Below are 26,544 nucleotides of genomic sequence, written 5' to 3' on the forward strand. Positions count from 1 at the left end.
GAGCGGCGGGTTGGCAGCGCCCTAGTGGGGACTCTGAGGGCTGGTATGGCTGGCGGGTCGGCCAGAAGCTGCGAGGTCCGGAACTGCGCTCCACGGGCGCCGCGGGGGGCGTGGCAGGGCCTCGGGGGCGGGGCGGGGGCGTAGCATCGGGCCGGCGCGGGGGCGGGGCCGCGGGGGCGGGGCGCCGTGACGCACCAGACGCCAATCCCGGAAGCGGTGTCAGATGCTGGGGAGCCGGGCAGGCGGCGGGCGGGTTGGCGGTGGGGACTTGCTGTTCTTCGCGAAGTCGGAACCCCAGTGCGCGGCGGAGGCGGCAGTCGACGGAGAGCGCGAAAGTGAGCGAGACCGCGAGAGCGCGTGCCCGCGAGGAGCCGCCGCGCGCCCGCGCCCCGCGCGCGCCGCCAGGTGAGGAGGGCCGCACGGGCCCGGCCGAAGGCGCGGGCGCGGGCAGCCGGGGCAGGGGCGGGGCCCGGCCGCCCGGGACCGCGACGGAGCACCTGCCGTCAGGTATGCGCCCGAGCGCGCGCGGGCGGGGCTCCCGTCGGCCCCGACCCCCGCCGCGTCGAGCGAGAGGCGGTGGGCGCCCCGGGGTGGCACCTGCCCGGCCCGGTCTGCGCCGGCCCACCTGGAGCGGGAAGGCGGGGGCGCACACGGCGACCACGTGCAGGGGACGCGTGGCGGCGGGCCTGTTCTGGGGCCCCGCCGCTACCCGCCCTGCGGCCCCGCCCGCGCCGGGGAAGAGCCAGAAGAGGAGACTGGGACCCCCATCAGGTTCAAACAGCTAACCTGTCCCGGTCCCTGGAGGGAGGCCTCCGTGTGAAAGCTTTTCGCGGGACAGTGGACAGGGCGAACGTGTCACTTCCCCCAAATCCTGCTGGGCGTCATTTTCTCATTTGTGAGCGGGGGTCTTCCTCTCTCCTAACTCTCAGTGCGGTTCTTCTGTGATTCTTCCGAGCTTAGGAAACAGGCAGTGTGTCCGCCGGCCTGTATCCACATTCCCCGAGCCTGGGAAAGGGATCGTAGGTGTGCGGCTGTCCACCCAGGTACACTTAGGAAAAGCAAAAAGCTTTCCTATGTGTCTCCCTCCTATTCCCACTCGCCTCATGTTGTGCCATCTTTTCCCAAACAACACTTTCGTGGAGCAGTTGGGTTACTGGAAGTTCCCTGCTCTCTACCTTGTGTTAATGATTACGCTCTTGTTTACTTTAGGAACAGCTCTTGTAGCCAAGGCAAAAATGGGATCTTCCACCTAATAATTCATTCAGCAGTTGTCCAGCCTTCACCCATCTTCTCTTGCCAGGTGCCTGGCCTTGGGAGGTCCCGTGACTTGTGCACCCGTGCCCGGCACAGCGTGACAGTCAGTGGGTTTCCATGCCAGCGCGGCTTGCCTGCCCAGCCACCTTCCTTGTCCCCTTTATTCTCATCGGTGAGGTTTTTCTGTCACAGGTATTCCCATAAAGGGCAGCTGTGTGCCACGTGCTGGCTGGCTTTCCAAGCCCGATGTCTTCAGGGGAGATGGCACTTTCTTAAAAAGTCTAAGCAGGTGAAGGACTGGGAAATTAGAGTTGGCCTCTGCAGGTGTGTGGGTCACACCTACAACCTGTTGCATTGTGAGTAGCTGACACCTTTATGAGAATTTCCCTCCATGGCTAATTCAGGAAAAATGTTTAAGTTTGAGCTCAGTGGGGGGGCAGGGGAGGGGATCTGCTTTTAGAACTTAAAACTGGCTCCTCATTATTCCAAAATAAAATGTTTATTAATTTAAACACACAACGTGAGACTTTCTGGAACGTTTGCTTTCTGTGGTTGAGCACAGCTGGACTTTAAAGGGCCACTTCCAAGTTCAGTGTTGCTTACTTTTAAGGTGGTTGCTAAAAATGGGAGTTGAGTCGAGGCTGCTGGGGGATGTCAGCTCCAGGGCTTGCTGCTGAGGGAGGCTGTGTTCCTGACCACTCTCCGTCGGGTGTCTGTTACCGTGTGCCCTTCTGCTGCCCGGCTCTGCAAGGCAGTTTGTTTATGGTCTTGGGCAGCCTGGAATACTTGCCTGTGTCTTGCTCTTCCTGAGTCTAAAGGTTTCTGGAGTGGACTTTCTGGATTTAGGGTCCAGTCCGCACGGAAAATGGAACCCCGGCCAGCTGGGAGCATTCTCTGTGCTGCTCCTCAGAGCCGTAAACAGTGACTCACCCTCTCTGCTCCCCGCCTCCCTGCTCACTGCTAATGGGAGACGCATTGCTCCTGTATTTACTTTTGCTTTTTATAAGTCACAGACTCCTCATGTTTCCTCTTACAGTTTCAGGAAATTGAAAGTGTAATTTTAAAATCGTGGAATTTGAGAGCAGATAGGAAAGAACCCGAGGGTCACATAGTCCACAAGCACACCCCATGTCAGAGGAGGAAACCAAGCCTGAGGCAGAGCCAAGTATTGGGTCTCGTGTAGGGCTCTGCCTGCCTTTCTGTGCTTCCTGTCACTGCTCTGGGCAAGGGGGTATTGAGGGGTTTTGGCGGGGGAGCTTCCCCTGGTTTTTACCTGTCAGGAGCTCAGGGGAGTGGATGTAGGGAAGGTGTCTTTGAGAGGGAGGCAGGTCTTGGACAGAAAGACCAGATCAGGGCTTGGGTGAAGCCGCCCATCACAGGGAAGGCAGGAGGGGGCTTTCTGGTGAGCAAGGGTTGAGGGAGGAGGCCAGGGGGCAATGGAGGACAAGACTGGGAGAGAAGCCAGAGGAGACCTGCAGTGCAACAGGTGGCCCTAGGAGTTGGGGGCTGAGGAGGGGCTCAGGAGGGATTCTGAGCAGGGGTCCTTCTGCCTGCCTCGGGAGCTGCATTTGAGGGGCTGAGATCAGAGTCCAGACGGGAGAAGCCAGGGGCCTGAGCCGGGGCGGTGCTGTGGGGCAGCAGGTCTGGCCCAGAGAGTGGACATGGCAGGAGAGGCGAGGCCGGGGATTTTTGTGTGAATGCTGCAGAGGACCATTACCTGAGCTAGGGACGCAGGACGAGGGCAGGTGTGGGCAGAGGGCGCATCCCTGGGGCCTGGACAGTGTGTAGGCTGTTGGGTTTTCCAGGGGCATCCCGGCTGGATGTGGTGATTGGGGCAAGTTGAAACCCTGGGCAGCGTGAGATCTGCCGAGAAGAGAGCAGGACCCCAAAGGGGAACCTGGAGGCAGAAGGGCCACCCAGAGGGGTTGGAGGGAAGTGGGGCCCCACTTTGAAGCTGGGGTGTTGAGTGAGGGGCCAGGGCTGTATGGCCTGTCAGCCTGCAGCCATCTGAGTCACCTCTGGACATAGCCAGGATGACACAGCTTCCTCAAACTGCAAACGCAAGGTGACCAGACGTCCTCTAAGCCAGGCAGACAGTCATGTCTTGGCGGGAGGGCAGCCAGCCAGGGCTAGCCTGCAAACTGGGTGTGAGTCGGGCTGGTGGGTGCCCACCAAGGACCTGCAGGTCGCACCCTGATGTTGAGGGCAGTTGGGTGGACATCGGTGCTCAGTGCCCAGAGTGTATGGGGCATTAGGGAACCCCCAACCCCTTGTTCTGGGACCTGTCTTCAGCTGAACCAAGACGTCAGCTCGTTTTGTGCTTGACAGGTAGGTGCCTGCTGTGTGGCCCCACCAGCTGGGAGGGTGCTTGACCTGGGTCACTTGTGAAAGGCCTTCAGCACCCAACCCAGGGCAGGGGTGGCTGCATCACAGTGGCTTCTGGCTTTGGTGCTGGTGCCTGTCAGGGTGTCAGCTGCTGCCCTGCGGTCCAGAGCAGAAATCTGCCCTCGAGGGTGGAGCCCCTTCCTGCCTTCCTCGTCCTCCTGCCCCTCCCCCCTCCTGGGTCTGGCATCCTGAGACCTGGGAGAATGGGGTGGAAGGGGTACCCCTCTACCAGCTGACTGGGAGGCCGAGTGGGGCAGCAGGGATGGGGCGGTCACGTCCTCTCCACACTCAACAGTGCTGGTGTTCTTTGAGGGCCCACCCTGCTAGGTGCGAGTTCAGCTCCTGACACATGCAGCCCATGGTCTAGGCTAGTGGTTCAATGTTCAATCTCGGTAAGAAATGGAGCCCTTTGAGACTCTAACACCTTCTCTGCTGGAGTGTCTGAACTTTGGGCTCTTTGGGTGGGGTCATTGCTCCCAGCAGCCACCTAGCTTTATGATGGAGAACACGTCCTCCACCTGGGCCCCGAACCTGGGGACAGCCCATTGAGGGCCAGAGCACACTGGTGCTGGCTAGGACCGTGAGTCGCCCCGACAGGCTAAGTCACATGGTGGGTGGACAGTAGGTGTTAGCTGGGAGTTGGAGAGTGAGAAGTGACTAGAAGGTCTCTTCTGGAAAGGCAGTCCTGGACTGTTTGACCTGGGCTACCTGCCCTGCCCTCCAGGATGTCCACAGACAGTTTCCAGCCTCTCCTGGGCAGAGCAGCCCTGCTGTTCTTCATGGAACCCAGACGGAGGGACACCCGGCTCCCTCTTACTCATTCCAAATGATGTAGTCTCAGGAGCAGACTCCGGCCTGCTTGGGTGCTTCCTTTCCTCTTAGAGGAAATGATCTTTCCTGCTACCCTTGTTTAGATGTATGTCAGAAGGAAGCTCCTGGCTGTGGGTTGAAAACCAATGTCTTTGGTTAGAAAAATAGTCGCCTAAAAGGTGTTCGTTTAAAGTGTTGACGGTGCAGCCTTGCTGGACCAGCACCGCCTCTGGGCTGTGGAGCCACGTCACTGCCCTCACTCAGCTCGGCAGGTGAAAAGTGTAGGCAGCTGGCGTTCTGGGCCAGCCTGGTACTAGCCTTCCAACCCAGGCGACCTTGCTGGAGTTCAGGAAAGCCCCCAGGAGTGTGGGTGGTCTGCACATGGCATTGCTAAAGTCCTGTCAGTCCATGGAGGGAACAGGGCACTTGGCTGTTCTGGGAAGGTTTTGAAGGGCTCTTCAATGCTGATGCTGAACCCGGCTCTGGGGGGCGCTATGCCTGGCCTGACCCTCCAGCTGCAGTCTTGGGCCCTAGGGGGGCTCCAACCCAGTCTCAGAAGATAGTCTTTCCCATGTGCGGTCTGCGGGCCCTGAGCTTCCCCAGGTGCAGTGGTACCCAGATACCCATTTTTAGGGCAGTTGTTTTAAGATGAGTTTTACGAACTCTTTCGTAGGTATGGTATTGTTCTCTGAACCTCTTTCCAAAGGTGAGTTGTCACATTTCTTGCCTTCAGGGTTTGGAGTGACTTTAGGTCAGTGCTGCCTGTGTTTTCTGTGTTCTGGGTAGAGATGTGTTCCATCCTGGGCTGGGTCCACAGCTCCTGGGCAGGCCACCAGGGTGCTGCTTTGAGGGGACCATGCTCAGCAGTTGGTGGAGAGCCCCACAGAGTGGGTCTCCAAAGAGGGGGAGAAGCCGAGCCCAGGATGCCCAGGCCACAGGGTTGCCCAGGTCGCGGGGTCGTGTTCCTGAGCATGGAGCCATGGGACGGGGCTGTTTCCGTCTGTGACCTGCCCACCTCTTCTGGGTATCAGGTCCTGGTGGGGGTGCCAGCACTGGTCTGACCCCCTGGGGATTGGGAATGGGCCTGAGTTAGGGTCTCCCTGGTATCACTGGCTTCTTGGTTCCTATCCCCTTGTTTTTCAGAAGAGGAGAGTAAGACCTAGAGAGAAGAGGACCACTTAGTGGTTCCCTGCTCTACCTTTTGCTTTTGTCCCCATGATATTCTCATTAAACAGAAGGTCTGAGGACTAAACAAAGTCCCCAGAGGTCAGAGCCCACCTGTGCCTCTCATAGAGGCAGGACCTGGGGCCACTCTCCTCCCGCCTCTGCTGAGACTCCTCGTCTGTGGTTCTGGGTCCCTGGAAGGCCAGGTGGGCTCAGAGCTGGCTGACGTGGGGCTGAGCACAGGCAACCTTGACCTTGCAGGTGTGGGTGACTGACCCTCTGGGGCCTGTGTGGCAAGGAGGGGGCTGGGCCCACATGTGCTGAGGCCCAGTCCCAATTGCGTGCTGGTTCCCTCGGCTCCCCATCACAGTGTCATAGTGGACGGGGCCCCGAGGTGCCTCTGTGCCAAGTGCCTGAGTCCTGCTGAGATGGCATACCTCCGGTTGAGGCACAGAAGCCCTTTCTGGTCGGGGTCCTTCTCTGGGGCCTGCCTTTTCCCATTGGGCTGGAGCAGGGCCTTGCAGGGTGGGAGGGGCCTTGGGTCTGTGGGAATGTGAGCTCCCAGCTCTGTAAACAGATGGTGACTCACCGCGCAGCTATGCCCTGGCCGCTCCAGGCCCTCATGTGCTGACGTGCTCTGAGTGTGAGCTGGGATGACACTGCTGCCCCACCTGGACATAGAAAAGTTTCTCATGGCTCTCCCGGCTGCCTGGCAGGGGGCCTCTCTAGTTCAGCTTAGACAGGCACCGGAGGGCAGTGTGGGGCTGTGGAGCACTTGGGTCCCCTCCAGATGCTGGGGGTCAAGCCACTGTCAGGAAGCAGCTCTTGCCTCCCTGCTAGGATCGCCCAGACTGCTGTGTGTATGTTTCAGGTACACATACGCAACTGAGTGAGGGGTGCAGAGAAGCCCGGGGTCCTTGGTGGTCACACCTACCTGGCCTGTGGCTGTCCGGCTCTCCGGCCTCCAGCATCAGCACCAGGAGAGCTGCGGGTTGAAAGGGGTGACTCGTCCACAGGCCTGGGTGCTGAGCCTCTCTGTTGCATTTGCAGCCTCTGGTAGTAAGGGCTGGGTGGCCGTCAGAGGCAGGGTAGCACTACCGCGAGGGTCCCAGGACTGCAGGTGTGGGCAGGTGGGGTAGAGACACCCCAGCCTTGCTCCTGCGAGATGGGGCTTTGATGGGGTTCCATCTCAGCTTGAAGATCCCCCGGCTGTGTTTCTCTGATGCTGTCTGCTCAGTTTACCTCGTCTGGCATTTGGAACATGGGGGGCAGGCCCTGATCCTGTAGGGCAGGGGCACAGTGTGCAGGGAGCCTAGTGCCTATTCCCTCTGGCCTCCCGGGAGTTGTTCCTGCCCCACAACCTGTGATATCTGCACTGACCCCCCTGAAGCCATTGTTGCTGTGGGCTTCTGTGTTGCCATGGCGACCATCAGGGGTTGGCTACTTCCCAAGGTCGCCATGGCAACTATCAGAGGGGAATCATGCTTGGGATGCTTTGGCTGGCTTTTTCATGAATGATTAGAATGTGTGACACAATGCAGACGCGAAAATGAGAAGGGCGGGCGGGCAGCGGAGACAGCTCCTGCCAGACAGTTGCTGAGCTCTTGAGGTGGCAGCTCCCCACCTCCTGTCCGCTGGCTGACATAGGGAGCCCCCTGCCCTGTGGGTCCCGGGTCATGGCCGCGGGTGGCCTCGGTGGAGGCAGTGACGTCACAGCTGCTTGCCCAAGGCGGAGGCAGGTCTGCTGGGGTGGGCAGGGCTAGGCGCAGGGCCCCACCCTTCCCTCCTTGGGGTGAGCTTGGTGGGGCAGGGGCTCCTTGAGGGCCCCTCCTGTGAGGAGTCAGCCAGGCCTGGAGCAGCAGGGCATCTGGCAGGTGCGCCTTCTAGGAGGGGCTCTGCGGCCATGCGCCAGGGCCCTGCAGCATGGCATCCTGTGCTCACAGGTGCAAACATCTGAGCTCAGGGGAACCAGAACAGGAAGCAGCAGCTGTGGTGCTGGCGCCTCCAGCACGGGCCTGGCGGGGGGCAGCGTGGGACAGCCGTGTGGCTGCCGAGATCCAGGCCCAGGTGGGTCTGGGCTGCTCTGTGGGCTGGTGCAGGAGTTGGGGGTGGGCTTGGCAGAGGCCCAGGCCTGGACAGGGTGCCCGCTGGGAAGCCCTGCGGAGGGCTGGGCCCCACCTCGCCCTCAGGGCACCCTGTCAGGAGGAGGAGGCTTCTTGAGCACCTCTGCAGTGGGGCTGTCCTCGTCCGCGGGTCATGCCCCGTCCCTGCCTAGAACCTCACCTGGCCGGCTTCCGTGTTCTGTGATTTCCCAGTCAGGATTCCTGCACCATTCTGTCCCGGTGCCCGTGCCCAGGTTATGACGACTAACCCCAAGCCCAACAAGGCATTAAAGGTAAGCGGGGTGGGGGGAGGTGGGGTGCAGGCCTGGGAAAGGCCTCTCCATAGGGAGAGGCTGTTGGCTGGAGGAAGTGCCATGGAGAGGTGGAGACAGTCAAGGGTCACGGTCCCAGGACACCCAGGAAGGTGACTCCCAGGCTGGGGCTTGGGTGGGGACAAGTGCCCACTGGCCAGGGTGTGTTCATTCCCCCATGCCCAGCAGGGGGCCAGAGCCACAGGGCCATGGGAAGGGCGTGCTTCAGCTCCTAGGACCGCCTCCTGCTGTCCACAGCGCAGGCTGCCTCTTACCCCTCACCTGCCTGTATCAGTCTTGTGCTAGGCTGGAGAGTCACAGAGGGCCACACGCATGGGAGCTGTAGCCTCACAGGGTTTGGGCAGCTGACAGTGACTGGAGAATGGCTGGGTGTAGCCAGAGACCCCCACCAGGGAGCAGCCTGCATTCACTGTGTGGCCCCATTCCCTGCTAGAGGGGCTGAGGCCAGCCTGGGATGCAGGCCTCCTGATGCTGGCACCAGGCCCTTATCCATGCGGTGTTTACTCCAGAGTGGACACCCCAAGCTGTCCTCCAGGGTCACTGTGGCGAGCCCTCCTCGCTGCCCACTTTGCACCCTGAGCCCAGCATTCCTGGCGCTGACCCTGTGCCGTGGCCCCTGCAGGTCAAGAAGGAGGCGGGCGAGAACGCCCCAGTGCTCAGCGACGATGAGCTGGTGTCCATGTCGGTGCGGGAGTTGAACCAGCACTTGCGGGGCCTCACCAAGGAGGAGGTGGTCCGCCTGAAGCAGCGGCGGCGCACTCTTAAGAACCGGGGCTACGCAGCCAGCTGCCGCATCAAGCGGGTGACGCAGAAGGAGGAGCTGGAGCGGCAGCGGGTGGAGCTGCAGCAGGAGGTGGAGAAGCTGGCGCGTGAGAACAGCAGCATGAAGCTGGAGCTGGATGCCCTGCGCTCCAAGTATGAGGCCCTGCAGACCTTCGCCCGCACCGTGGCCCGCGGGTCCATGGCACCCACAAAGGTGGCCACCACCAGCGTCATCACCATCGTCAAGTCTGCCGAGATTGCCACCTCTGTGCCGTTCTCAGCTGCTTCCTAGTGTGCACCCGGGGCTGGCCGAAGGCCCTGTCCCGTGCTCAGCAGAGGGTCGGGAGCAGACTCAGGCAGGCTCCCAGTGAGGACGAGGCTGTGGGTGCCAAATGAAGGTGGGGTCTTGTGACCCCGGGTGCTGCACGCCTTCCTACACGCACATACATGCTCACACGCGCACATGCACTGGCCTTACTTTGGGGCTTGCCAGCTCTGTCCTGACTGCCTGTGTTAAGGGACATGTGTCTTGCTTGGGGGGAGTTGCGCTGTATGAGGAGAGGGCCCTCAGAAGGTCCCTGGCCCTGTGGCCTGGACGGCAGGGGCTCCGCCTACCACCCTTCCCGTGAGCAGCCAGCCAACCAGCCCAGGTGTCTGTCCCTGCGGTGTTGCTCTACCAGCTGGTGCAGGACCCTCCTCCCTGCCCTAAGCTCTGGTGCCTGAGGGGAGCCAGTTCTTCCTGGTGTTGAGATGCACCATGATCCTGCTTTATCCGTAGCCAGAGGCCCGTGCCCCATGAGGTGGAGGGAGGTGACTTGCCTGGGTGTGGGTGTGGGTGTACAGGGGGACACGCCCACTCTCACACGGGTGTGCCAGCAGCCTGGGGCCTGGAGGAGCAGCTATCACACGTGGTCCCGGGAGCTCTGGGGCAGGGAGGTGCACGAGTGTTGTGAGGTCTCCCTCTGGGATTGAGGAGCCCACCGAGGAGCAGTGACTGGCTGGCCGGGGGAGCTCCAAGCAGGGAGGGCATGGTGGGACAGAAGGGACATGCTCTATGTGGGGCAGGTGTGGGGGGCAGTGCTCTGGCCTCTGGAGCAGCCATGGGGCGGGGGCGCCTGGCTGCCCCTGGTCCTGCCAGCAGAGGTCAGGACGAGGAGGGCAAGAAGGTGGGCTCGGGCCGGCAAGGCCTAGACTGGCCTCCCAGGAGTACCTGGGTGGTCTGTTGGGCAGAGAGGATGAGGGCTGGGTACTGGCCTGGAACCTTCACTGCCTTTTGGCATGTGGAGCCCCTGATGACCTCAGTGACCTCTGCTGGGGCTTCCTGTCCCTGAGAACTGGGCAGGGGCTCTCCATTGGGGCAGGGCGTGGGTCCCCGGCTGCTGTCTGGGTGGGCTGCTGCCCCCGCCCCTCCACAGGCTGGAAGCTGCTGGCTCTGCCTCCTGGTTTTCCCTTGGCCGACCCCCACCCCACAGTAAGACCAGAGCAGGCTGCCAAGTAGGCATGGGTGTCAGCCGGGAGGGGAGGTGGGCAAGGACAGATGGCCCCAAGGGCCACATTCCTGCCCATGCGCCTGCTGTCAGGAGGGACTGAAAGCCTCTGGCTCTGCAGCAGCCTCACTGTGGTCCTGGGGGAAGACGGAGGGCTGGGGCCCTGGACCCGCAGGGAGCCACAGGCCCAGTGTGTAACAAAGCTATTGATACCACGGTCGTGGCAGGTAATCCACATTGGATATCAATAAGGACCACGGGAAATATTTAAGAGAAAGAAGTATATATATATAAAAGTATATACACATTTTATCGTACAGATTTTCATACCTTTTTCCTGTTTGATACTGTAAATCTCTTAATGGAACAGAGCTGCTGAGTGCGGCAGGTGCGTGGCTGTGGCCCCCTGCCTGGCTCCTGGGGCTGGCTTGGCTCTGCGGATGGGATGCAGGCCCCACCGCTCCCTTGTCTCCCCCCGCCCTCTGCGCAGCGTGCTGGCAGTGCTGGGCGCTGGCCCAGTGTGCCTAGTGGGGCCTGGGGCCCTGGAGGGCAGGCCAGCGTGTTCCCACATGCTTCTCCCGTTGAGACCATTGAGATTTCATTGTCACGATTTAATATATGGGTTTTTATTTAAGAAAAGGCAGGGGCCTGGGGCGTGGGTTTGTCCTGCCACATGCCACCTCTGCCTCCCCGGAGGGCCCTGTGTGAGCATAGCCTGCGCCCCTCGCCTCTGGCAGCTCCGTGGTTTAATTTCCATATTTATTTTTGTGCTGCTTTTGTCGTGACGTAAGTTATTGAGGAGAGACGCTCTGCCGGGGCCCTTGCTCACATGGCGAGCACCTGCAACCCTCATGGCCACCACCTAATTTATTGCTGTACATCTCTGCTGTGACCTTTTGTACCTTTGCAATAAAGACTTTCTGGCTGCAGACCCACCTCATTGCCTACTTGGTGCTTTGGGCCCAGGCCCCAGAGCCCTCACCGGGAGAGCGGCCTGAGTAGGCCCTGGGTCCACGTTTGGGAGGGCTTGCTTTCTGTGTGCTGGGCAGAATGAGTGCCTATTCTGACCTGCAGCTGCCAGGCCCTCTGGCCGGGAGGGGCCCCTCTGCTGGGCGGTGTGCTCCTGTGGTGGGCCAGGCCTTGCCCCCTTCCTTGGGCTGGAGCTTGTAGGGCTTGAGGGACAGGGTCTGCCCTGGGGGAAGAGCCACACCCTGCACAGTGGCCGCAAGTGAGCACCTGGCAGGGCCCTGTCCTTGGTGCTGCCGCCTTGTTGGGCCTTCTGTGATGAGCAGCCCTGTACCACCATCTCTGGGGGGCAGCTGGGGCAGCCCTGGCCTTGGCCTCTGAAGCAGGGTCGAGCTGCAGGTGACACCTGATGCCGAGGGTTTCTGAAACCCGAAGCCCTTCTGCCCTCTGGCCGAGCTTACTGCAGCAGCCCCTAACTTCTGGGTGACCACAGGCCAGTTCCTTCCCTCAAGCCCCTTCCCTCAAAGTCTGAGCATGCATGAGCCCAGCACTGTGTGGTCACTGAGCCCCACACTTGGCAGTGGCAACCATGGATGTTTCTCACAGCTGCCCTGGGAAGGCCCCCAGAGCTGGCAGTGAGGGGGGTGTGACCCCAATGGGCTCCTGGCAAGTCAGTAAAGGCTCTGCCGCCCTGGCCGCTGGCCTGCCATCTAGGCTGCTTCCCTCGGGTGTGCATCCTGGGGGCCACTTCACAGGTAAGAACACTGAGGCCAAGACCAGTCAGATACCCCCTGGCTTGGGACCTGCCCGCTTTCTCAGGGGTGGCCAGGTGCCCCTCCAAACCCTTGTCCTTGTCCCCTGGGGAGGGTGGGCCAGTGGGCAGGGCCAGCACCTCCACCTGCCCCGTCAGAGGCGACTGCATTTCATTCCAGGGCTTCTATGTCAGGAAGAAAAGCCTGCCAAGTCCTCAGGTTGAGATGTCTGTGACTAAGTGGGTAGGTGGGTGGGCTGGCCACCCCTTGCTGGTTCTGTGACCTCGGGCCACCTTCCTCGGGCTTTTGTGAGGACTGAGTATGTGGGGTGTCTGGCCTCGCCCTTGGCATGCAGCGCGTGCTCCGTGAATGCTGTCTCCCTACCTCCCAAATGCCAGGCCTGATCAGGCTGTCTCCATGCACAGGCCAGGCCTGGGACACCCCTGCAGCCGGAGCCCACGCTGTGTCTGGGTCTCCAGAAGGGGGCTCTGGCCCACTTACCCTCCGTGCACTCAGCTTTGGGCAAGTCAGGCCCACAGGGTGGCCTGTCTGATGAGGCCTCAGAGCAGCCCTGCCTGCCTTTGCCCACAGAGGAGCCCGGCATCTCTCCTGCAGCCCCAGAAAACCTCCCTGCTTGGCTGGCAGGCCTCTGGGGAGCGTTGTGCCCTCTCCAAACCTGCTGATGGGATTGTGCAGGGGTCGGAGCTGGGCCAGCTGTGGGCCTGCCTGTTGCAGGGGGCATGACAAGGTGGGTGGGTGGGGACATGCAGGCGGTGGCCCATCTCATCAGGCAGCCTGGCTGGGCCCTGGGAGAGGCTTCCAGCCTCGGGTCCAGGTCCCCAGGCCCAGGAAGCAAGGAGGCAGAGGGCGACCATGCTCCGGCCTGGACCGGCGGGTCAGTTCCCGCCCTGCTGAGTCTCCCAGAGCATCAGCACCTTTCCATCTCATGCCGCTGGGTGGAGCCCACCGGACCTCCCTGGCCCTGGCGCTCACATCTATGGGCCCTTGGGCTTCCAGGTCCCTGGCCAGCCCTCCTGCCCCAGAAGCTGCCTTGCAGAGGCCTCCCTCTCCCCTAGCAGCTTGGGCCCTTCGAAGCTTCCGCAGGGCAGGGCCCACATCCCAGGTTCGGCTCTCAAAGCTCTTTGGGCACTGACCTGGCATGTGGGCGGGGAGGGGGTGGCAGGCTCCATGCACAGGTGTTTTCTAGAGCAAAGACTTCCAGGTCTCGGTACGTGGGCTCCAGTGTGAGCTCTCCTTGCCCTGCTCTGAGCATCAGCGGGACCCTCCCCCAACAACACCCCAACTTGGCATGAGTCGCCAGAAAACCCAGGTGTTCATGGACAAATAAACCCAATTTGCCAGGAGTTCCGTACGGCAAAGTCTCCATGCAGGGGGCCCTGGGCACATTCTCCCCGGGGTAGGCAGCTTGCTAGGGCTCTCCACTGCTGGAGGGGATGTAGAGCAGCATTGGCCCATCTCCCACAGACCCAAGAGGCCACAGCGAGGCCCCACCCCGACCCCTGCGTAGACCTCACAGGCCCGGATGCCCACAGTTCCCATCCTCCCAGGGCCGGCTGCCTGGCTCTTCCCTGGCGTCTTCCCCTGCAGCTGCCCAGCTTGGGATCTGTCCACCCAGGAGGCTACACTGGCTCCCTGCCCCATGGTGGCCACCTGAGCTGATGGCCAGATGAGCCCTGGTCTCAGGGCTTGTCAGACAAGCCCACTGCCCCCTCCTGGGGCTCCAGACCCACTGGCCAGAGGCAGGATGGAAGTGGGCTCCCTGGGCTTGCCAGGAGGGCTCCCAGGAGAGGTTTGGCCTTTGGCAAGAGCACTGGTGGGTGAGGGCCCTGTCCTCTCCCAGAGGCCTGGACAGCCTGGGCCCAGCCAGGAGAGGCAACCTCGCCCTCCTACGGCTCCTCCCCAGGAATCAGCATCCTTTTCTCCAGGTGGCGGCTCTTCCTGCCCCTACCAGAGGTGCTGGCCACGCTGGCGTTGGGGCTGGGCACGGGGGCCTCGTGTGTGGCCTGCTGCGTGTAGTGCTGGTAGGCAGGTGAGAAGTTGTGGATGGCATCCTGCACAATGTCCTGGGGGCTCATGGTTTCCTTGAGGCCGCTGGAGATGCTGTGCATGGGGCCTGTGGGGGCTGTGGGAAAGCGGCAGGCAGGTGGGGGCTGGCTCTCAACCTGGGGCTCATGGCCTGCGCCCCGCTGCCCTTGGGCTGCACAGGGCTCCTGCAGCTGCAGGTCCTGGCCTCGCCAGAGCAGGCGGCTGCTGGAACCCCCAAATCCAACCTAGGCCCCCCACCCTGAGGCTGTCCCAGCCCAGACCCTTCCAGGGGCCACAGCAGGCAGAGCACCTTGGCTCCTATCTTCTGTCCAGCCTGGGGTGGTCCCTTCACACCTGTGGCCACTCCAAGCCGACTGGAGCAGCCACAGGCCATCGCTGCCCAAATGAGCCATTTGCTAGGCAGCCCCTCTCATCAGGCCAGACTAGGCACCTGGGTGGGTACGCCAGCACCCCAGGCTCGGGCAGCACCCACCTGGCTCACCACGAGGACTGGGCCTGTCCAGCCCAGCTCACTCAGAGTTACCCGCCAGCCCCTGCTACTGGCCTGCCTGCCCTCTTCTGGGCCAACAGCAGAGACGGCACCTGTCCATGGCCCTGGCCTCCCGTGGGGCTGTGCCCCTCAAGCTGATACCCCCCACCCCCAGGCCATATATGGAATAGGGAACAGAGACATGGTGCTGCTGGCACCCTTAGGAAGGCCAGGCTGGCCTGCTCCACTCCAGCCTGAACCTGTGCTGTGTGCTGTCCCCTCTGCCGCCTCACGCTGCACCCCCTGCCCAGCTACAGGGCCCAGCATACCTGGGGAGTTCTCTTTCTTCTCTGAGTACACCTGGCAGGTGAAGGCATAGCGCAGGGCAATGGAGGCAAAGAGCATCTCAATGCAGACGATGAAGTTCTGGTAGCCAGCGGCCAGTGTGCCAGCTCCCACCTTGCTTCCATCGATGACCTGGACCTCGGGGATGACCCCACACCTCTCCAGGATGGCCATCAGCATCCCTGGGAGATGGTGACATCACTCAGACACCCACCTTATACAGGAGGCTGGACTGAGGCTGGATACATGGGCTTGGTGGGGTCTGCAGGGGAGGAGGCGGTTCAGGCCCCCTCAGAGGCTCCTCCAGCCAGCCCAGGGATGTCCCGTCCATTGGGGCTTGCTCCATGGAGGGGGAGAGTGAGGTTCTGAGGGGCTGGGTGCCTCCAAGCTGGAGTGTAGGTACAGCGGACAGCCAGGAGCTCATGTCTGCTCTGAGTTCTCCAACCCAGGTGTGGGGCCCACCGTCACTATTTAGTGGCATTCTCCTCTGCACAGTGTGGCCTGGGAGTGACCACAGCATGGCCCGGGGCCCAGTGGGGCAGGCTCCTGGCCCTCTGCATGTCCGCCTCACCCACAGCGGCCTGCTTGCCCAGGGTTCACGGCTTCCCACTGAGGTGGGAACCAGCCTGTGCTACCACTGGGGAAAAGGCTGGGCCTGGGGATGCCCAGGACTGGGGGCATGGGGACACAGGCCCCACACCTTGTCTAGCAGCGTACCCACCCTGCCAGAAGGAGAGGAAGATGATGGCCTTGATGGTGAGGAACTTGAGGATGGGCTCAAAGGGCTGCAGGAGCTCCCTGGTGGCAAAGTAGAAAAGGAACAGGGCATAGAGGGCCAGGCTGACTGAGATGTTGTAGATGAGGGTGACGTACAGGTAGCCGCTGTGGATGCTAGGGACAGAGCAGGTACAGAGGGTAAGTGTGGCCCTGGCCCCCCATCAGCTGTGCCCACCAGCAGTGGCCCAGACCTGGATTCTCCCTCTGGGGCAGCCAGATGGCACTTAAAGGAAGTGGCCAGGGAGCTGAGGAGTTGCAGAGGGCCCAATGCAGTGGTAAAGATTTGGCCCTTCTACGAACCTCCCTGCTCCTCCCTCCACCTGCTGGGCACAGCCTAAGGAACAGGCCTCTGCCTTGTGGACACACAGGCAGGTGTGTGCACGTGTGTATGCACACACACCTGTGTGTATGCACATGACCTATGGCTGTCTGTGTGTGCACGTGTGAGCAGGCTGTGTGCACATGAGCAGGTGTGTGCATGTGCTCCCGTCAGAGCAGACATGTGCCTGCATGTGTGCACACATGTGTGCATGCATGTGGACCTGGTGCAAGGTTCCTTCCGGAATGCCAGAGAGGTGCTGCCTGCCTCCCCATTGCCCGAAATCCTGCCTCGCTCTCCTTCAGGGGGGCCTGCTGCAGTGTGGGGCTGGGGGAGGCAGCCCACTGCTGTTTGGGCCACACAGCCTGGGGTTCTCTGGGCACTTGTGTGACAAGGGTCCCATCCTCTGGGTCTATTTGCCACAGCCTGACCCTGGCAGTTTCCCAGGTTGGTGGGCTGGAGGGCATGATGGGTGGGCTTGTCTTTCTCCGAGTACTGGGCCCCCAGCTGAGCTCTCCACTGAGTCCTGCCCCCTCTGCTACACCAGGAGCCCTCCAGGCCCGACCCAGCCCTCCCTGCTGGCACCGCAGCCTGGCCTTACTTGAAGTCCCCATCGTGGTATTTGCCAAATGCCTGCAGGATGATGGTGACCAAGGCCATGGCGGGCTTCACAACGCAGAACTGCAGTGTGGCCTGGGAGAGGGCAGCAGGGGGATGAGGGGCCAGCCTGATGGGCAGGAAGCTGCCTCCCACCCCCACCTCCACCCTGGACCCTGGGCAGTGAGGGGTGGTCAGCGGGTGGCTGGAGGTGGTGGAGAGGGGCGGGGCAGGGGCAGTGAGACCCTGCTTACCTGCTTGCAGAAGCGTAGGAAGCCGATGGAGTAGGACCTGCCTCGCAGGCAGCAGGTGCTGTAGAAGCAGCTGGACCTGCGGGGTGGGGGTCCCTGAGGCCAGCTGTGGAGGAGCCCTGCCCAGACCACCCACTGCCCTGGGCAAGAAGGAGCCCCAGCGGGCTCCAGGTGAGCACTTACTGTATGGGCTTTCCCCGGATTTCAGCCATGATGGCACTCTCACCCCCCAGGTACTGGAAACAGAGGCTCAGGAAGCTGTAAATGACAAAGGCTGCCAAGCAGAAGAGTGGGGCGGGCGGCAGTGAGCCCTGACAGCCACACACGGAGGTTCCCTGACCCCTGCAGAGCCCCACAGAACGTCTCCATGCCTGTTTCCTGGGGCAAGCCAAGCTCACGCCACACAGCCCACCTCCCCTCACAGGGGCTCCAAGCCAGCTCTGGAGCTACACACCACCAGGTGTCTCCAGTGGGGTGGGGCCTGCAGCTGTTCCTGCCATCCTGATGCCCCCCCACCCTGTCTAGGGCTCCCCCATCTCCCCTGTATGGGCTCTGGGCCAGCGCGGCTGCAGCCCCCACCTTGGGAGCCTGGGAGCCTTATATTCTATGCTGCTGGCCCACGCTAAGCCAGATTCAGCCTGGAGGGTGGGGTGCACCAGGACTGGCCACAGGAGCACCCTAGGTCCCCTCCCACGGCCTCCAGCACCAGCCCGACTCCAGGCTCCTCCGTGCACTCTCGGGCCTCCAGCTGGAGCCCGGCGGCACCCACCTTCATAGCAGTCCCGCACAGAGTCAAAGTAGACGTAGTGCTGGTGGCCCCCGAGGAGCAGGAGGCTGAGCCAGGAGTCGAAGGCATAGATGGGCACAATGAAGAGCAGGCGGATGATGTAACGTTGCTCACTGGGGACGGTGTAGGAGCGCAGGTGCAGGTAGATCTGTCAGGCAGAGCAGGAGCAGGTGGGGGACCAGCAGGCCACCACCGCCCCTCTGTGTGAGTGGGCAGGTCTCCCCTGCTCCTGGCACCGGTTCACTCACATGCTCATTCATTTGTTCAAGAAGAGCTTCCCAAGGGGCACCCATGGCCCCTAATGGGCACAGACATTCCGGAAAGCACTCTGGTATTCCACATGGGGGCACTAAAAGGGCTGAAACCTTGGCCCCTTCTAGGGATTCATCCTATGGAACAGATGGGAATACAGAACTACAGAAAGGGTGTGTGCACGCAGGAGCTCAGTGTGGCTGGACCCAAGCAGGGCACGTCCAAGTGTGGTGGTAGGGCCCGGCAGATGGCAGCCACTGTGGCGCACCCTCACAAGGGGGTCACACGGCCAAAGTGACATCCCGCAGTGCTGTGATACAGGGTGGCATGTAGAAGGTGCAAACCAAGCCGGACCCTATGCCTGTCAAAATGCACGGCAGAAATGGAATACTCTTAGTTCATCCATAAACCTTTTTGGATATTCCATGTTTTCTATGAGGACATGAAAAACAGTAACAGGGTCTTCAAGAGGATGAAGCACAGGCAGCTGGCTGTGCTCCCACGGTACCTCTGGAAGGCTTCCCGAGGTGCAGTGAGCACAGGCGGAAAGAGGACAGGGCAGGCCGTGTCAGAGGCCTGGGTGCATCCAGCTTCCTAGCGCAGTGAGGGGGCAGGTGGCATAGGAATGCCTCATCAGTCACTCAGTCCCCAGCTGGTGCAGGGCGAGGGCACGGCATGAGCCGCCATCAGGGGACCTGAGTTCTGCCCTGGCGTAGGCACTACCTGGCCGGGTGGCCGTGGCAAGCTGCTGTCCTCTCCAGCCTTAGCTGCCTGTCTTAAAAGCAAGGGGTTGAGTCCCTCCCTGTCCTGCTGGGCTCCGTGGGTGGGAGTCTTGGGGCAGGAGTGGAGGGTGGGGCCTCGGAGCTTCAACCACAGGGTCTCTGTCGGCTTTGTCAGCCTCCGGCTGTAGGGCCCCAGGAAGCACAGACACGTGCACAGCTGGTCCCAGAATCACAGAAGGTCAGGGCTAGACAGAGAGAAACCCAAGGCCCTGACCCCAGACCCCAAGCGCCTGCACCTTGCTGCTCCCTGTCCTATAGATCACAGCCTGCACCAAACCTTAAGCCGCACAGCCACCAAGGAGTAAGGCATGGCTTCCATGCAAAGGCAGGTGCACCGCCCCCACCTGTCCCAAAGACCAAGCACAGTTTGGTGAGACTCAGGGGAAAGGTTGCGTCCTCCAGGCAGTCCTCCCTGCCCCCTCCAGCTATCTGACTGCTCTCAGGCCCTTGGCAGCCAGCCCCTGCACTCAGGCACACCTCCTGCTGCCATGCACCCCAACTGCCCCTTGCTTAGGCCTGGTGCCAATCCAGCTGGGGGGCTGCCATATCTCCCCAGTTGGGACTACCCCAGACAGGGACTGATTGTGGCTCAGGATTTGGGCATGTTCCTTCTCTCCTCTGCTTCCCTCAGGAAGGGTGCCCTGTCCCCTCCAGCCAAGCTCTGTCCTGGCTCCCGGCTCTCAGGTCCCCACAGAGCAAAGTCCAAGCCCTTGCCAGCCTTCCAAGGAATGGTATGTTTCTGGAGGTAAGAGGAGCATTCCCCTCCAGGCTGCATGAGCCTGGGAAAGACCCCTGGCCTCTCCTAGCCTCATTCTCCTCTGTGAAATGGGACAATACTGCTGCCCTCAGTGAACAGGGTGAGGCCTGGCACATGGCTGGTGCTCTGCCTTCCTCCTGCTGAGGCTGCCTGGCTCCCACATGCCACGTTCTAGGAGAAAGCCCCCTCCCCTCCCCTGATGCTGCCTCTAAGAGCTGCCAGGCACAGCTCCTGCAGCAGCCAGGCCTCTGATGTCTGCCCTGAGGTGGGGTTCGGCCAGGGCAGTGGGGACCCTGGGGAGCTACAGGAGGGAGGGCTTACCTGGTGGCAGGTGAGCACCAGGGCAGTCCACACAAAGATGCCTGAGATGCTGCGTGCCAGCGTGGTGGTGAGGAAGAGCCGGGAGGTGCCCTGAGAGCCGTTCCCCACGTGGTCCATCTGTGGCCCAGGGGGCATGGCTGGTGGGGGGCTAGGCTGAGGCCAGGTTGCTGATACCAGCAGGGCGCTGGCTGTTCCCAGGAGCCCTGAGGCATTAGTCATCTGCAGGGGCAAGGAAGGACACGGAAGAACAGTGAGGGCAAGGTACATGGGGCAGCTGGGAGCAGCTGGGATGGGAGGGAGTGGGGGCTGGGCCAGGCGGTATGCCTGGAGGGGCCCCTCCTCCAGGCTGTGGACCCATCCAGGGATGCCCTGGGCATCAGTCCCTGTCCCGTCTATGACAGTCTCAGTTTCAACCTGTCCACTTCCCCTGAGTCCCTGGTGCGCGGGGACCCAGCTCCAGGGCCCTTCCTGGGCTGCCTTCCTTCCCGGGGCTCAGCCGCCAGGAGCAGATGTCACCTGACTTGGGGCAGTCCCCTCCTCTGATGCCCTGGGCTTGTAGGGAGCCCGCTTTTTAGGGACCAAAGGCATCTGGGAAAGTGCCCCGGATGGAGTCGGGGGAGTGGGCCAGACTGGCACTACCTACAGCAGCAGACACGGGGGTACAGCACAGCACCCACCAGCTCCCTGAGGCTTGCCCAACCCACTGGGTGTCCTGCTTGGACACGCCGAGCCCACTCACTAGCCCTGGGTACCTGTCTGTCAGCTGCTCATCATCCAGCTGGGGCACCAAGTGCCTCCCTTCCCCCCTGCTCGGGGCCCTGATCCAGCCTCCCGCCTCCTTCCAGCCTGTGGTCCTGGGCCCAGCACTTACCTCTCAGGCAGGAAGCTCCTGGCCTGGCACTGGGAGACCCAGCAGCCCAGGAAGCCTGGCTGGTCTCTGTGCAGCCACGTGGCCCTCACTGGCAGCCCCACTGGGGGTGAGACAAGGCCACTATCTGGAGGCCGTCCCTGCCTGGGGAGGGCCAGCACCAGCTCCCCTCCCTGGAGGCCCACCTGAGCTCAGGCTGCGGGGCGGGCCCAGGGGAGGGGGAGGAGCCAAGCCCTGTGCCCTGCCGCTGGTGACACTCTATCCCTCCCGGCTGTTTGCTCCGTGGCAGCTGACTCCCAGGAGGCTGCTGACCGCCAGGTGCCCTCACCTGCCCGCACCAGGTGGCCAGGCAGCTGCTGCCCAGGGCCCTAGACAGGTGGGAGGGGGCCCAGTGGGTAGGGCGGGCTGGGACTGCCTAGTGGGAACAGGTTTCCAATTGGGGGATGAAATGTTCTGGAAGGAGGCAGGGCCGCCGTCACACAGCATTGTGGATGTACTAAGGGGGCGTAAATCCAGGTTGTGAGACTGTCGCCTCAGTTAGAAATGCCAAGCCCCCAGAGGCGCCCTGGAAACATTTCTTGTTTTGGATGGAGGGTGGGGGAGGACAGACCAGCCCTGGCTTGGGGGCTGGATTCCTACCCCGGTGGGGGTGGTGCCGCACACTGGTGCAGGCGGGCGGGTGGTGCCCCACAGGTGCCAGGGTGCAGGGTTGCTCTGTAACCTTGATGGGACCGCACATTCACGTCCTTCAGGCCACGTGACCCTCCCCTCAGCCCTGGGTAGAGGAGGTTGAGGCTGGAGTTGCTGAAATTATGGTTCCTCTTTCAGGTGTGGGGATGGGGACTTCCCAGGGTCCCATCTGCATGTCCAAAGCCCCTGAGGGGTTCAGGAGGGTCCAGGGCTGGCAGTCAATCACCGGGACACACTGCCTTGCTCCCCCACCCTCTGCCCACACTGTCCCGGAGAGAGCCCCCTGCCTGGGCCTCCCCTACCAATACCGAGTGGGCCTGGCCCATGCTCTGCCGCTAACCTTCTGCACCAACTTGTCTCCCAGCTGACTCCTTGTCCTGAGGCTCAGATAGCACCTTCTGCTTGTCCCCTTTAAGTGATCCCCAAACCCCCTGCCTGTTGGCTGTCAGGTGCTGGCTTTCCTTCCATAGGGGCTTCTGGAAGCTGGCGCTGTGCCTGGCCCACACCTGCTGGGTCCTCCCTGTGTGGCTCTCCACCCCAAGCCCTCACTGCCCACGTGCCAGGGCCCAGGATCTGCAGGTATGTTGGCTCAGCATGTGCAGAGCAGTGCTCACCAGCTGGGGTATGGTTCTCATCGCCTCAGGCAGTCATGGCCACAGCAGCTGTCCCTGCCATGGTGACAAAGCTTAGGGACCTTGGTGGGCGAAGACTGAGATATCGGGACACTGGCAGGGCTGGCAGGACCCAGAGAAAGCACTCGTGTTACAGATGGGGAAACTGAGGCCTAGGTCCTTCCCAGGCTGATGCTACAGCAGGAAGCACTGTGGTTAGAGGTCAGAGGACTTCCCTAGTGGAAGTCACCAGGGCCAGGCCCCAGGGAGGCACGAGACCCTGGACTCAGCAGGAAAAGGCAGAGCCCTCTGATACAGCCAGGTGCATGCTGGGTGGGGAGGACTGATCTTTCTGCCAGCAGCAAGCTGGGGCATGGGGCCTCTGACATCAGGGTTCATGGCCCCAAGGGTCCATGATTCTTGGGAAACCCCACTTGCTCAAGGCCAGTGTCGCTTCTGGGTTGTTCTTGCCTTTTCCCATGCTGGTGTGTTCTTGTTCAGCCACTGCTCCCAGGAAGGCCTCCAGAGAGCTCTGGCCCTAAGGCCTCCCCTCTCCAGAATGTCTTGCACACTCTGGGAAATGTCTTTGCCTCAGAAGACAGCTTTGGCTTCGGCCCCCTCCTTTCCTGCCAGCTCCCACTCTGTGTGTCTTTTGTAAACCGGACACTGCAGGGGGAGGGCCCTTTCCTTCTCTGGCTGCCTGACAGCCTCACTCAGAGGCAGCCTCAGTACTCAGCCCTTTGTCCCCCACAGTCTTGGCCACCTTGGCAGGCCCCTTCACCTCTGTGGCCTCTGCTTTTCCATCCGTAAATATGAGTTTCCAGCTCTCCGGCCCCTCCCTACATGGGGTGTGGCACACAGGTCTCTGCCATGGCTAGTGGCCAGGACCCACCTCCTTGCCTCGCCCCAAGCTCAGGGGAAGGCCCCTGGCCACATGGTCCCCACTGGGGCCCAAACTCCCAAGCAGAACCCCAGGTGAGGGTGGGGAGGTGAGAGGGAAGGAGCAGGCTGTGCCCAGCTGTGCACAGCAACAAAGGGGCCAGGTCTGGGGAAGTAAGGGTCAGCCTTGGTGCTGAGGAGGGAATAGGCTGCCCTTTTGGCCTCCCATGGGGCTCTCTGGCTGGATGAGGCCCCACCCCTGGTGGTGGGTGTCAGGGCCACTACACAGGAGAGGTAGCCCAGCCGGCTGAGCCTGATTCCTGCTTGGGGCTGGACGCTGACTAAGCACGTCACAGGACAGACCTGCCCGCCCAGATCCGGGTATTAATGGCCTCTGACCACTGTTTGCTCTGGCCAGGTGACCCACTCCTGGCAGCTCTCAGCCAGGTTATGGGTGGCTGAGAGCCTGCCAGCTGGTCCCAGACCTCCACCCATCACCCCTCGTGCTTGTGGCTCCGTGGCCTTGCTGCTGGTGTGAAGCTCATTCCCTGCTGGCCCTGCCACCTGCCCTCTGGGGACATCTGTGGCTCCTGCAAAGCCCCCAGTCCCTCCAAACAGCCAAGAACTCTCCTTATGGGGCCAGCACAGACAGGGCAATGGGGTCATCCCTCGGTTGACATCACTAGGGCCCTTGGCCCTCCCACTGGTGCCCAGGGAGTGGCAGACAGGATCTGCCCCTGAGCTTTTGCCACGGCCCACACAATGGCTGCTGACTCAGCACTAGCAGGGCCTAGGGCTGGACTGGCTGGACTGGCTCCCGTTAGCCAAGAGCTCTGGAGCTGGGAGAAGAGCAGGCAGGGGCAGTGGCTGGGCCCAGGGGGCCTCCTCTGTCCCTCCAGAACTGTCCCACAGGCTATGAAACACCTGGATGATGACTCCTGGCCTGGCTCCCACCTGCCTGGGGCCCTGAGCCATTCCTTCCATTCCTCTTGGCCTAAAGCAGGGCATAGCTCTTCCCAGCTCTAGTACTGGATCCCGCGTGTGGTGGGCGAGCATTGCCTCCTGGTGGCCAAGATGCCGGTTCCTCACTAGGGCCAGGAAACCGGGTCCCAAAGCCAGGAGGCACAAGGCACACTGGGTGGGGACCCTCACCTTCCCCTCCCTGTGTGACCCTGGGCAAACCTTGGGCTGCTCCGAGCCTCAGCTTCCACTGGTGACTGGTCAGCCCTGGTCACAGCAGGACTCGGGGCAGTGGCTTCCCTGCCACCCGCTCCTCTTAAAGGGGGCCACTGGCCACTGCAGCCCAGGAGAGCTCGGACCCAGCTGCCTCAGCCGGCTGGTGTCACATCCATCAAGTGCACTGGGGGCAGGTCTCTCCGACATGCCCTGGCTTCCAGGCTGCACGGTCAGCCCAGTGGGACCTGTATGGGCTTCCTCCATAGGCCCCCATGCTTTCTGTCCTGGCTATGCCCACTGGTGTCCACCCCCCACCCCTCCCTGGCCTGTGTGCACCAAGGCCTGCCCTTATCTGCCCACTGCCCCGGAGAGAGCTGCCAGCCCTGGGTGTGCACTGGAGGAACCCTCCCAGGTGGAGTTGGGGCAGGGCACTCACCTGGCCTGGACTTGCCAGCCTCTGGACCCTTTTAGTTACCAGGTGGCATCCTGGAGCCTGGAAGGGGGCACAGCCTCTGGGGTGGAGAGGGGCTGAAGGCAGAGGAGCTGTGACTCAGAATCTCAAGCTGTGAGCCTCCCACTCGGACACCCCAAGGATATGCATGAAGCTCACCTCCCTGGTGGCTCCCTCAGGGTCTGCCGCAGGCTGCCAGGCCCAGGAGGGCAGCAGGGGCATCCAGCCCACGGTGGGGCTCCAGCCTCTGTTGTCTCTCCTCACAGCAGCCTAGGTCAACCAATCCTACTGCTCCTGGGGAAGCACTGGCCTCTCCTCAGGCCCAGAACACTCTCCTGTAGCCCGCCCACCCTGCCAGGGCAGCCCTGCCTACCTGGGTGTGGCCCAGGCCACACCCTGCCCGTGCCCTGTCCCGTTTCTGGGCCAGGCCCTTCCACCCTGTCCAGCGGGGCGCAAGCTTGCTCGAGTCTCTGACATCCAGGCGTGGATCTCATCTGGGGCACTGACCAGGTATGGCTGTGGGGTGCTGCACCTCCGTGGCCCATCTGTGCAGGTGGAGGTCTGATGCCCATTTCATAAGCGCATAAGGAGGGCCTTCTCTGGACCAAGCCCCTCAGTCCTTGGGCAGTGGGGCAGGGCAGACGCCGGGGCTGCAGGGTGCAGGCCCCTAGCCAGCACTGAGGACTGCGGCTCTAATCTGGCTCTTTCTGCACAGCCCTGAGTCTGTGTCCCTCTGAGGGGACCCGATGGTCCTTATGCTCATGGGTGTGTGGGCGCTGAAGAATGTGGACAAAGGCACCATGCAGGCTGCGGCCAGTGACATCCTGCTCGAGGGCTGGTGTTACTTGGTCTCTTCCTTGGAACCCGTCCATTTCTGTCCCCTTCTCCCTTTCCTTCCCCACCTACTATCCTTCTAGCTGCCTCCTCTCTCCCTCTGCACCGCCACCCCCCCACCTGGCCCCAGCCAATCAAGCCAAGAGCATGTGTCCCCTCCTACAGGCCTGGGCACAGGGGTGGGGGGCATTCTGGTACTGCCATCCTGCCAGGAGCAATTCTCAGCCCTGCAGTCCATCCCTTCTTGGCTGCAGGATGGGGTTCAGGCTCCGTGCAGCACCCCCATGGGGGGGTCTCACCTGACACGGGGAGCCCATGTGAGGAGACTGTCAGCTGCTGTCCTCACCACACACAGTGCCTGGCCACTCCCACCCCACCCTGGGCTTTCTGGGATACGGTCCTCACTGAAATGTCCCTCAGCTTTGGTCTGTTCCAAAAGCTTTCCCACTTTTCCTGCTCACGCTCTTTCTCGAATTTGAGTCATTTCCACCCAAGTCACCTTCCAAACCCGCAGGAGGCTGGGTGTGTCCCATTGTCGTTGGGAAACCAGACCACACCCAATGGGAGGACGCCTCTCTGCAGGCCCTTCTCCTGGCCTGGGTTTCTCTCATTCCATTCTTAAGTGGCCATCACTCCCATCACTTACCCAAGTGCCCCTCCCTGACTTCGTTTCACTTCCAGGCACTAAACAAAATTGCTGATGCCAGCTATCTCAGCCAGTCCCCGTGCTGCTATCTTACTCCGTGGGCTGTTTGTCATAATTAGTTCAAGGGTATCCAATTCTGTCAAAACGCTGGATAAGCTGCTCAGAATGATAAATAACGAAGAGCGGCTGCCCTCTCTGGCTTCTCTTGACCTCCAAGGGTACCCACTTGCCCTTGGCTCTGAGCTGGAAAAGGGGGGGAGTGGGAGGGAGGAGGAGCAGGGGGCCTTCTGCTTGCAGCTCAGCAGAAAACTGTTGGACAAATCACACCATGTCGGTTCAAGGGCATGGTACTGAAAGAGAGCTTCATCTACCAGCCCACTGCTGCAGGGGCTGGCAGCCCAGTGTTCATTATTTACATTTGGCTGTAAATTGCTGGAAGTTGTAATTACAGTTTGATCACTGGGTAAGCGCCATATGCAGCCTTTCCATCTAAAGGAATAACAATTTCCACAAAACAGACAGCCCTGCCTGTGGAAACTACAGCTTTATAGATCTCTTTATTGGAGCATGTATCTCTCTTCTTGAATTATAGCAGCTGGGAGCAGAGTGCTGCAAAGCCAGGGGCCAAGTGCCCTTTCACACAAGTCACAT

At 61.6% G+C, this 26,544-nt stretch overlaps 2 protein-coding genes and 1 long non-coding RNA gene across 14 annotated transcripts; 1 reads left to right on the forward strand and 2 right to left on the reverse strand.

Moving 5' to 3' along the window:
* The first annotated feature begins 224 nt into the window (after window positions 1-224).
* On the forward strand, window positions 225-11,225 carry MAFK (MAF bZIP transcription factor K). 5 transcript variants are annotated; one of them, XM_037008661.2, is made up of 4 exons: window positions 237-405; window positions 7,557-7,680; window positions 7,929-8,008; window positions 8,670-11,225. In XM_037008661.2, exons 3-4 carry the CDS (start codon window positions 7,973-7,975, stop codon window positions 9,099-9,101), a joined length of 468 nt encoding a protein of 155 aa, XP_036864556.1. In that variant the 5' UTR covers window positions 237-405; window positions 7,557-7,680; window positions 7,929-7,972; the 3' UTR covers window positions 9,102-11,225. The 5 variants fall into 5 exon arrangements, with proteins under 5 accessions (XP_036864546.1, XP_073071035.1, XP_036864556.1 ...); XM_037008673.2 differs by lacking the exon at window positions 237-405 and adding an exon at window positions 490-507; XM_037008651.2 differs by lacking the exon at window positions 7,557-7,680 and having other exon boundaries at window positions 225-405.
* LOC140844017 (uncharacterized) lies at window positions 1,865-6,676 on the reverse strand. The gene is made up of 4 exons (XR_012122086.1): window positions 6,548-6,676; window positions 6,203-6,284; window positions 4,457-4,578; window positions 1,865-1,998 (listed from the first exon to the last, which is right to left on the reverse strand). It is a non-coding gene; the product is annotated as an uncharacterized lncRNA (long non-coding RNA).
* On the reverse strand, window positions 11,221-24,761 carry TMEM184A (transmembrane protein 184A). Of its 8 annotated transcripts, none has more exons than XM_073214929.1 (11): window positions 24,573-24,761; window positions 24,399-24,490; window positions 21,911-21,964; window positions 19,739-19,957; window positions 17,609-17,774; window positions 17,023-17,113; window positions 16,843-16,918; window positions 16,593-16,684; window positions 15,617-15,786; window positions 14,880-15,077; window positions 11,221-14,157 (listed from the first exon to the last, which is right to left on the reverse strand). In XM_073214929.1, the coding sequence occupies exons 3-11, from the start codon at window positions 21,929-21,931 to the stop codon at window positions 13,922-13,924; spliced, it is 1,269 nt and encodes a 422-aa protein (XP_073071030.1). In that variant the 5' UTR covers window positions 21,932-21,964; window positions 24,399-24,490; window positions 24,573-24,761; the 3' UTR covers window positions 11,221-13,921. The 8 variants fall into 8 exon arrangements, with proteins under 8 accessions (XP_073071030.1, XP_017511821.2, XP_073071032.1 ...); XM_017656332.3 differs by having other exon boundaries at window positions 21,911-22,030; XM_073214931.1 differs by having other exon boundaries at window positions 21,911-22,030; window positions 24,399-24,505; window positions 24,573-24,725.
* Between the last annotated feature and the right edge of the window lie 1,783 nt (window positions 24,762-26,544).

The sequence above is a fragment of the Manis javanica genome, chromosome 10, assembly GCF_040802235.1.
Source record: "Manis javanica isolate MJ-LG chromosome 10, MJ_LKY, whole genome shotgun sequence".
Taxonomy (NCBI): Eukaryota; Metazoa; Chordata; class Mammalia; order Pholidota; family Manidae; genus Manis; species Manis javanica.

Excerpts from the sequence above, each read along its gene's own strand:
- MAFK (XM_037008651.2), top strand. The coding sequence starts at position 7,973 with ATGACGACTAACCCCAAGCCCAACAAGGCATTAAAG. Across the intron at positions 8,009-8,669 it reads AGCCCAACAAGGCATTAAAG|GTCAAGAAGGAGGCGGGCGA; the intron begins GTAAGCGGGGTG and ends TGGCCCCTGCAG.
- TMEM184A (XM_017656331.3), bottom strand. The coding sequence starts at position 24,635 with ATGCCCCTGCTGCCCTCCTGGGCCTGGCAGCCTGCGGCAGACCCTGAG. Across the intron at positions 16,919-17,022 it reads ATCCGGGGAAAGCCCATACA|GTCCAGCTGCTTCTACAGCA; the intron begins GTAAGTGCTCAC and ends CCCACCCCGCAG. Across the intron at positions 16,685-16,842 it reads TCCTACGCTTCTGCAAGCAG|GCCACACTGCAGTTCTGCGT; the intron begins GTAAGCAGGGTC and ends GCCCTCTCCCAG.